At 37.1% G+C, this 10,324-nt stretch overlaps 1 protein-coding gene across 2 annotated transcripts; it reads left to right on the plus strand.

Moving 5' to 3' along the window:
* The first annotated feature begins 918 nt into the window (after positions 1–918).
* On the plus strand, positions 919–9,012 carry LOC136694686 (uridine phosphorylase 1-like). Of its 2 annotated transcripts, XM_066668437.1 has the most exons (9): positions 919–1,018; positions 1,286–1,333; positions 1,535–1,646; positions 2,175–2,333; positions 2,790–2,904; positions 6,598–6,807; positions 7,162–7,308; positions 8,268–8,372; positions 8,671–9,011. In XM_066668437.1, the coding sequence occupies exons 2-9, from the start codon at positions 1,299–1,301 to the stop codon at positions 8,724–8,726; spliced, it is 939 nt and encodes a 312-aa protein (XP_066524534.1). In that variant the 5' UTR covers positions 919–1,018; positions 1,286–1,298; the 3' UTR covers positions 8,727–9,011. The 2 variants fall into 2 exon arrangements, with proteins under 2 accessions (XP_066524534.1, XP_066524535.1); XM_066668438.1 differs by having other exon boundaries at positions 8,268–9,012.
* The last annotated feature ends 1,312 nt before the right edge of the window (positions 9,013–10,324 follow it).

The raw sequence follows: 10,324 nt of genomic DNA on the forward strand, positions 1-10,324 counted from the left end.
CCCCTAATTGTCTTGCTATTTCAAGATACTGACCTTCCAGGGCCCAGGCATGTTTTTTAAAACGTCAAAGGGGTCAACATCATTTCTCATTTTCTTAATATACAACATGATGTTCAATGAATTTGATCACTAATTAGAACTATTAGCTTTAATAATATTTAGCTTTCTAATTAGAATTGGTATTAAATTCAGTTCAAAAGTGAAGTTTATTTCAGCTAATTAATTTGCCCCACAACCCAAATGTATGATTTACTGAATTTATTGAATAATTCTGGGTCGCGGTGGGTCCAGAGCCTACCTGGAATCATTGGGCGCAAGGCGGGAATACACCCTGGAGGGGGCGCCAGTCCTTCACAGGGCAACACAGACACACACACTTACACACTCACACCTATGGACACTTTTGAGTCGCCAATCCACCTAACAATGTGTGTTTTTGGACTGTGGGAGGAAACCAGAGCACCCGGAGGAAACCCACACGGACACGGGGAGAACACCAACTCCTCACAGACAGTCACCTGGAGCGGGAATCAAACCCACAACCTCCAAGCCCCTGGAGCTGTGTGACTGCGGCACTACCTGCTTCACCACCGTGACGCCCGCAAAGGTTTTATGTGGTCTTTTATTACATTAATAACTCAAAAGAGATTTTGTAAAAAGACAAGTCTACAAAAGTCAAGTACTGTTCGAATCTGTTCAGTTGGACAGTTGAAAATAAGCTGATTCCAAAGAATCCATCAATTTTCTTTCTTCCATGCCCAGGCGATTGCCAGAGACTCTTGGGAAAGAACCAGCTATTACAGCAGGAAAATAAATTTCACTGACACGCAAAAGGACTTAAATTACTAGCAGAGAGCCAATCAGAATGCAGCTGGCAGTATCTTGACAGCAAGTTCGAAAATATCAGATTCTACATCAACTTATGGGCAGAGAAGCTGTGGCTGAGACTGCAGAAGTAGGAAGCTGCTGAGGACGGAGAATCAAATTTAACCATAACAAAAGACCATTTTACACTCAGGTAAATATATTCACAACCTTATTTTTCACTGCTGTCCATTGTACTGTAGAAAACTGAGGTGTTTTTTTTTTTTTTTTTGTGGTCTTTTGTTTTTTTTGTGGTCTTTTTTTTGTACCGTTCTGTTCCACACCATAAATGTTGCTGCACTTATAATGTAGGTACTGCAATACTACTTAAGGTGGAATGTAACGGGGAAGAGTAAATTAAGAATAATATTATATATATATATATTATTATATATTTATTTACATGGCTTTATCTTGTCAGAACGAGCAGAAAAATGTGTTCGGCTGGCACTGAGAAGAATGAAGAAAGGTAAAACACTTCAAAATTTTAAAGAAATAATGCTTGCCTGATAAACGTACAAGGTTATTTAAAAAAAAAAAACTTGTGTCAAGCCTAAAATTAGATTTAAAATTGTAGACTTATCTTCGCTTTTTTCCTTTAGTTTTTTTGTCTGCTCCTTCACTTTCATTTCTCCTCCCTTTCTGACCTTGTTGACTTTTCTGCTTGTAGGTATGTTCATGCTACTAACCCTCATCTGGAGTACATGAAAGAAGACTTTCTTTATCATTTCAATCTGGGAACAGCCACTCATGATCTACCAGCCATGTTTGGGGATGTCAAAGTAAGATTTACAGTATATACTTTATTCTCAATTTATGTGTTCACAGTTTGAATGAAGTGTGCTAGCTTTTCTTAGCTTAGCAGCTTCATGTAATTCAGGGAAAGACTGGACAGAAATACAAAATATGATCATTTATCTCATAATATAGCTTTAAAAAAAAGGCTTATTTTCCACAGATAATTTTATGTCTGAACTGTTTTGAATGTCTTTTGTACATCTTTACCCTGCAGGTACAGTTTTCCGAAGTGTTACAATACACTGCCATGGTCTTCAGACATGTTGCAATGCACTGTGACTGTTTTCAGAAGTGTTGCAATGCACTGTCACAATTTTTAGACGTGTTGCAATGCACTGTCACAGTTTTCAGACGTGTTGCAATTCACTGTCACAGTTTTCAGAATTGTTGCAAGGCACTGGTACAGTTTTCAGAAGTTTTGCAATGAACTGTCACAGTTTTTAGAAGTGTTGCCATGCACTGTCATTGGTCCTTTAATCATAAACTGTGTGTATTCCTAAATTGTGTTTCAGTTTGTGTGTGTTGGGGGAAGTCCATGGAGGATGAAAGAGTTTATTAAGTACATTGCTGGAGAGCTGGGCTTAGTTAGTCCTGACGGAGAATACCCGAACCTCTGTGAGGAAACTGATCGATACGCCATGTACAAAATAGGACCAGTGCTGTCTGTCAGTGTAAGTCAATAACATCAATATTAAACCAGTGAAACAAATGAGGACAGGCAATAGATATGATTTGAAGCAATATGAAGTTCTGGATATAATTCACCCAGTGCCAGATGTACTGGCATTAAGATATTTTTCTTAGTGCAGGCACTAAGAAACTAACTTTTCGTACAAACATTTCATGAGAATGAAAAAGATATTTACAAAACTTAATTTTAAACATTTTTGATCCATTTATATTGGTCTGCTCATGACAAAACTTTAACATGATATAAAGGACAGCTGAAAAACACAGGAGATAAAAAGTTGGGTTTTGACAGTGATAAGGTTTGCATATGAAAAAAAGACATTCAATCCATTAACTTCTTTAAATGTTAAGAACATTTTTCCTTCTGCAATAAAGTTATCATTTTTGGGATATGTATCTCAATGCATTTTTGTAACTTCTACTGTGTGTGTTTTAAGCATGGTATTGGTGTACCCTCTATGTCTGTAATGATGCACGAACTTATCAAACTGCTGCAATACGCTCAATGCTCTGACATCATTGTGGTGCGCCTTGGGACTTCTGGGGGAATAGGTATGTCTCTTATACCTTTTAAATATGCTTTTAAACCTTATATACACAACTTCCAAAACTTCAACATTCTTACAATACAACACATAAAAATATGTATTCTCCTGGAATTTGGGAAAGTGATAAATGAATGAAATGTGTATTTCTCAGTAGTGAAAATAAATGTATTGTTTATTAAATATAAAAATTACACTAATTAAAGTAACTAATAATATTATACTATATAATTTTAATATACAAACCGGATTCCACAAAAGTTGGGACACTAAACAAATTGTGAATAAAAACTGAATGCAATGATGTGGAGATGGTAAATATCAATATTTTATTCCTAATAAAACATAGATGACAGATAAAAAGTTTAATCTGAGTAAATGTAACATTTTAAAGGAAGAATATGTTGATTCAAAATTTCACAGTGTCAACAAATCCCAAAAAAGTTGGGACAAGTAGCAATAAGTGGCTGGAAAAAGGAAATTGAGCATATAACAAACAGCTGGACGACTAATTAACACTAATTAGGTAAATTAACAACATGATTTGGTATAAAAAGAGCTTCTCAGAGTGTCAGTGTCTCCTGAAGCCAAGATGGTAAGAAGATCACCAATTCCACCATTGTTGCGCAGAAAGTTAGTGCAGCAATACCAGAATGGTGTTACCCAGCGTAAAATAGCAAAGACTTTTAAGTTATCATCATCAACCGTGCATAACATCATCAAAAGATTCAGAGAATCTGGAACAATTGCTGTGCATAAGGGTCAAGGCCGTAAAACTCAACTGGATGCTCGTGATCTCTGGGCCCTTAAACATCACTGTACCTCAAACAGGAATGCCACTGTCAAGGAAATAACAGAATGGACTCAGTAATACTTCCTGAAAGCATTGTCAGTGAACACAATCCACGGTGCCATCTGCCATTGCCAGCTGAAACTCTACAGTGCAAAGAGGAAGCCATTTCTAAGCAAGCTCCACAAGCTCAGACGTTTGCACTGGGCCAGGGGTCTTTTAAAATGGAGTGTGGTAAAATGGAAGACTGTTCTGTGGTCAGATGAGTCACGATTTGAAGTTCTTTATGGAAGACTGGGACGCCTTGTCATCCGGACCAGAGAGGACAAGGATAACCCAAGTAGTTTTCAACGATCCGTTCAGATGCCTGCATCACTGATGGTATGGGGTTGCATGAGTGCTTGTGGCATGGGCAGCTTGCATGTCTGGAAAGGCACCATTAATGCAAAGAACTATGTTCAGGTTCTAGAACAACATATGCTCCCATCTAGATGTCATCTCTTTCAGGGAAGACCCTGCATTTTTCAACAAGATAATGCCAGACCACAATCTGCAGCAATCACAACATCATGGCTACATAGGAGAAGGATCCAGGTACTGAAATGGCCAGCCTGCAGTCCAGATCTTTCACCTATAGAGAACATTTGGCGCATCATAAAGAGGAAGGTGCGACAAAGAAGGCCCAAGACGATTGAACAGTTAAAGGCCTGTATTAGACATGAATGGGAGAGCATACCTATTTCTAAACTTGAGAAACTGGTCTCCTCTGTCCCCCGATGTCTGTTGAGTGTTGTAAGAAGAAGGGGGTATGCCACACAGTGGTAAAAAATGGCCTTGTCCCAACTTTTTTGGGATTTGTTGATGCCATGAAATTTTGAAACAACATATTTTACCCTTAAAATGATCTCAGTTTAAACTTTTGATCTGTGATTTGTGTTCTATTCTGAATATTATTAGATGTTGGCACTGCCACATCATTGCATTCAGTTTTTATTCACAATTTGTTTAGTGTCCCAACTTTTTGGGAATCCGGTTTGTATTATATTTATATATAATATATTAAAATTATATATAAAAAGTATAATTTTCTTTTTTTTATACTTAACTTTTTTTGGCTTTTTTTTAAATAAACATTCCCAGGAGTAGCTGATGCAAGGTAAAAAAATTAATGTTTCATACAGAGTTCCTTCATGAGCTGTGCAAGCACACTGCTTTTAAAAATCTTTTTAAAGAGCTTTAAAAGAGCAGCTCAGGCCTCTTAGATTTTCAGAAGTGTTTGGCTTATACAGGAATATAAATGTGCAAAGGTGAGTCGCAAGATGATTTCGTCAGGATTGAAGGATGCAGTGGTTAAAGCAGTGGCACCTGTCACAAAAGCAGGAAGGAAGTGGAATTCGAAAGTGGCCGTGCAGGTAGCCAGGAGCTCATTAGAACTAAGGGATGTGATTGGCCAAGTACAATTTGGAACAGCAGGCTTTGGTTCAGGTGATTTGTGAAAGGTTTTAGTAAGGACACATCACTGGAGAGAAGGCAAATGATGACTAGTTTTATTCGCGAGCAGGAAGAGGAGGCACGGTGCACAACAGAAGTGTCACAGGCAAAACAAGGCCAGTGGCTTCACCAGGAGAATCTAGAGAAGCGGAAGATCACTTGGCAAATGTTCTGGCTGATGGAGGCAAGTTGTATTAAATTTTTGCTGGGAGCAACTTACGTTGTCTTTCCAACACCGCAAAATCTTGGACAGTGGGTAGGTGAAGTTGTAGATTATGAATAAGGGTTGCCACGCTGAAGCATATTCTATCAGCTTATAAGATTAGTTTGTCACAGGGACGATATACATGGAGACAATCAGGTGCTAATAGTTTGATGGACAGCAATCGGCTAGAGGTTAATTCATTGACGAATGGCTGTAGTAATAATAATAGTTAGGTTTGTGTGTGAGGGGGAACGTATTTGAGAGTGTGCACAGGCTACAAATATTGGTAGATGTGGTGAAGCACGAAACTGGAAATTGCTGGTGGATGTACGTAAAAAACTGCAGGTCCCAGAGTGTATTACATTAACAACACTGAGGCTAGATATAGTGCTGTACGCTGAAAGTAAATGGATAGTTTATTTCATAGAGTTTACAGTTCCATTTGAGGATGCAGTAGATGAAGCATTCGAAAGGAAGAAGCTGAAGTATGCAGACTTGGCAGCTGAGGTGAGAGAACGCGAGTGGCAAGCACATGTAAGACCAGTGGAGTCAGGTGTTAGGGGATTTGTAGCCAAGTTGGCCACATCCCTGCTTGTGCAGTTTGGCATCAGGGGCTGGAAACTAAGGGCAGCTTTTTTTGGATTAGGAGAACACAGATTACTTGGAGAAATGCACTGTGGAGGTGCTGTTGTGGTGGTTGGTGATGTAGCACGTAAAGCTCACATGGAAATGGTGGCACTGAGTATGCATTAACAGTGCCAGTGGGGCTAGATACAGCCTTAGTCACCAGGGAGGCCAGTGTAGATTTACAGGTGTTGATGGTTAAGGGTAAGGTAGAACTGTAAAGCTAGCTTGGAGTGGGGTGGGTCTGGGACGCCAGATTTCATTGTTGAGCCTTCTGGATGTATTGTGGGCTTAATTCAGTGAAACATGGATGAGGGGAGGTGCCTACCCCTGTGAAGAGCTAGTGATACAGTGGGTTGTTTGGGTACTCATATCCTAGGTTCAATGAGTAACCGTAGTTGTTAAGGAGAACTGGTTGCCGATCAGTGTAGGAACTTTTTTGGCTGCAGGTAGGAAGAGAGTGTGGTGGGCCCTATGTGAATTTCTAATGGATTTGCATACAATATTTTACAGCTCATACTGTGTATGATTACAATAATTAAAATTATATTATTTGGTAATATTTGATGCTTAAATTTCCTTTGTCCTAGGTTTGAAGCCAGGAACAGTGGTGGTGACCAAGCAAGCTGTAGACACCATGTTTCGTCCCCAATTTGAGCAAAGGATTCTAGGTAAACCTGTGGTGAGGGGCACTGAACTTGATGCAGATTTAGCAGATGAGCTGCTCGAGTGTGGAAAAGAACATTCTGAATTTGAGACCATCATTGGGAACACCATGTGCACGATGGACTTCTATGAAGGTATTTTTTTTTATTATTAATATTATTACTAAAATCAAAATAAAAATAGGCCACAGAAACCCATAAAACAAGGATGAAAATTCAAATGCTGAAATATAATCACCTACAATAAAATTGTTCTAAATAAAAGGTTATTTTCCACGTTAAATGGTACAGATAAATTTCATACATTTCATCCGAATGTTGTTGCAAAATGTCGTGCTACAGTCACACAGCTCCAGGGTCTTGAACCCAGTGATTCCAAGTGGGCTCAGGACACACTGGGACCTTGAAAAGGATGAAGCAGTTACATAAAATGAATGAATGAACATATCTCTATTTTTTTGCACCCTTTGTCTTGTTGTGTTGTTTCAGGCCAGGCTCGTTTGGATGGAGCGTTCTGTTCCTACACAGAAGAGGATAAACAAAAATACTTGGACAGTGCCTACACTACTGGGGTCCGCAACATTGAGATGGAATCTACTGTTTTTGCCGCAATGTGTAAACTCAGTAATATACGAGGTAGATTCTCATTTCCTAATTTAAAGTACTATAATTTCATGGTTTAGTTGTTATTTGAAGTTATAATATAATAATCATAAATATAATTATCTACATTTACATTTATGCATTTGGCAGACACTTTTATCCAAAGCGACTTACAAAAGAGGATCTAACATTCGAACTACAGCACAAATTATACAAAATACATTAAATTAAGTGCAATTTGCCAGGAAGTAGTAAGTGCATTAAAGAAAGACATTCAGTGCAAAAGATACTCTCATAGCTACAATAGCAATACAATACGATACAATACAATACTCTCAATAGCTACATGTTATCTATTAATTTAAGCTGAATGCTAAAATAATGTCACAGCAATATTCTAATCAGCAATAATCTAGAGCAAAGCCCTCTCAGAAGAATACAGCTGTATTCTGTATCAAAGAGGAACAAACTTACGATTAATACCGTACGCTTCAGAAGAAAAATGTTGGATAAGCTTGAAGTGTATTGTGCATAAAAATGTGTCAGAGTGTACATATGTTACTGAGGGTATGCAGCACGTAAGAATGCCTTACTGTTTTAGGTCTCCACATATAGTTTCTGAGTCCTTGGACATGGAATGTGGAGTACAATATATCTTTCTAGAAGTCAAATGTCCCCCAGTTCTCTCACCCCATTACCTACAGATAAGTTATTTTAAAAAAAGAGACATATGTTTGGCCTTGTTTAGACCAGGAGCAGCATATATAACTTAAAGAGGAGAGAGATGGATTGGCACACTCTCTCTACATGTTCTTCTGAGCTTGTAAAGACACTGTTCTTTTGTGTAATAAATAACTTTATTTGCAACTCAAGACGTGTCTGCAGAAAGTCTTCTTCACTTTCAACACTCCACTCCAGAAGAGAATACACAACAAGCTCTTGTGCACAAATATTTGGCCATAAAAGCTAACATTAGTCCTGTGTTTTTCCAGCTGCCGTGTTGTGTGTGACTGTTCTGGACCGTCTGAAAGGAGATCAGGTCACAATCCCCCGTGACGTTTTCAAAAGATTCGAGCAACGCCCACAGAATCTGATGGGTAACTACATCAAAAAGAAGCTCCTATCCTACCAGAAAATGTAAATGTCCACTTTAATTTTAAGAAATATGGGATGTAAGTCCAAACAAGCCTTCTGTTTTTTTAGGTATACTTTATATATACTTTATAAAACCAAATGTTTTATTCACTTAGCATTTCATAATTTTAGGAAATCTATGTACTAAATTATAAAATGTCCCCCCTTTTAATATATCTGACCCTTAATTTGCATAAGACTAGACTATGTAATTTCCAGTGTTTTGTAGGATTCTGCTAAAACTACAATTGTCTATTTTAGGTTTACATCTACAGACCAGTCCAAGCTCAGATATTGGTGTTTTTTTGTCATTGTAAATGTACAACAAAATGTGTCTGTATTATTATTATTTTTACTTATAAATAAGTTATGTCCAAATGTACATGACTTGTGAAATCTATGTACTAAATTATAAAAATTCACCCCTTTTAATAAATCTGACCCTTAATCTACATAGAACAATGTGTTGTCAAATGTAGAATTTCATTCCTTTTATTTTTTTTGTGGTGATTACTATTTTGTCAAAGCCAATTGAGCTTAGTTACATACAGTTACATACAGCCAACTCACAGTCAATTTATACATAACCTATTAGGGGTTAGAACAACAAGTGCTAGAAACCCAATTGTGTTTTTACAAGTATTTTTTTATGAAAAATAATAGCTCTAGCGCTGTATGTTCATGTCGTGAGCAATAAATATTCAATTAATTAATGGCTGCTGATTAAAATATATATTTATTTTTTATGACTTATTAAACATAAATAAAATGCTGCCTTCTCATTTTAAGGTCTAGGTGGGAAATTGTGTTCATATTTTAAAATGTACTTGTGAAAATAGTATATATATTCATATTTTCAATCAATACTTTCTTGTTGGGAAAGAATTGATTTCATATTTAGTAATGTACTTGTGTAATGATGGAAGCAGACCAGACACTTGCAGATATAATATGAAAAGGGGATTTTAATATATAGGCGCTTATAGGAGTAAAGAGAAACAGTTGTCAGTAGTAACATAATCATAAGGGTTACCACGACAGACATGGGTAGAGACAGTTGCATAATTATGAAGACAAAGTAAAGTCAGAAACCAAATGAACCAAGCAACCTAACCAGAGGAGCAAAACCAAGAAAGAAAAAATTGAAAAAAGTAAATAAGCTCAATTCCATTTCTTTTGATTATTAATTAATATTTGCATAGTTTTTGCATTTTCTTTTTACCAGTAACTTTAATTAACTTTAAAATTAACTTAAAAATAATTTAAACATTACAGACAAGCTGGAGAACAGTTCAAAAATGGGGCTTGGCTGGAATATGTTCCGGAGGATTATAGTGGTAAGCGGATCTGGCCCATATTTGGAATGAAAGAACACAAAAAATGGGAATATCTGGCCTGGTTCTGGCCCAGCATCTGTCTCAGTCCAGAAACTGGATCCATGTCAGTATTGGCCCATTGTGGACTGGCCCAGATCCGTTTTACAGAACTGGCCCAGAAATTTTGGTAGGTAAACTCTTATAACCCAAAGTAAACCCTTACATTCCAGAGTATATGTTTACACGCCAGACTAAATGCCTATATTCCGGAGTAAAATCTTATACTCCAGAGTAAACACTTATATTCTGGAGTAAACTCTTCTATTACAGAGTAAACTCTTATACTCCAGAATAAACACTTATATGCTGGAGTATACTCTTTTACTCGAGAGTAAATGCTTATAATCCAGAGTAAACTCTTATATTCTAGAGTAAATGCTTATACTCCAGAGTAAATTCTTAAACTCCAGAGTAAATGCTTATAGGCCAGATTAAATGCTTATATGCCAGACTAAACTCTTATACTCCAGATTCTTATACTCCAGAGTAAACGCTTATACTCCAGAGTAAACTCTTATACTCAAGAGTAAACTCTTATA

The sequence above is a fragment of the Hoplias malabaricus genome, chromosome 4 (assembly GCF_029633855.1).
Source record: "Hoplias malabaricus isolate fHopMal1 chromosome 4, fHopMal1.hap1, whole genome shotgun sequence".
NCBI lineage: Eukaryota > Metazoa > Chordata > Actinopteri > Characiformes > Erythrinidae > Hoplias > Hoplias malabaricus.

Excerpts from the sequence above, each read along its gene's own strand:
- LOC136694686 (XM_066668437.1), top strand. The coding sequence starts at position 1,299 with ATGTGTTCGGCTGGCACTGAGAAGAATGAAGAAAG. Across the intron at positions 2,334-2,789 it reads GACCAGTGCTGTCTGTCAGT|CATGGTATTGGTGTACCCTC; the intron begins GTAAGTCAATAA and ends GTGTGTTTTAAG. Across the intron at positions 7,309-8,267 it reads TAAACTCAGTAATATACGAG|CTGCCGTGTTGTGTGTGACT; the intron begins GTAGATTCTCAT and ends GTGTTTTTCCAG.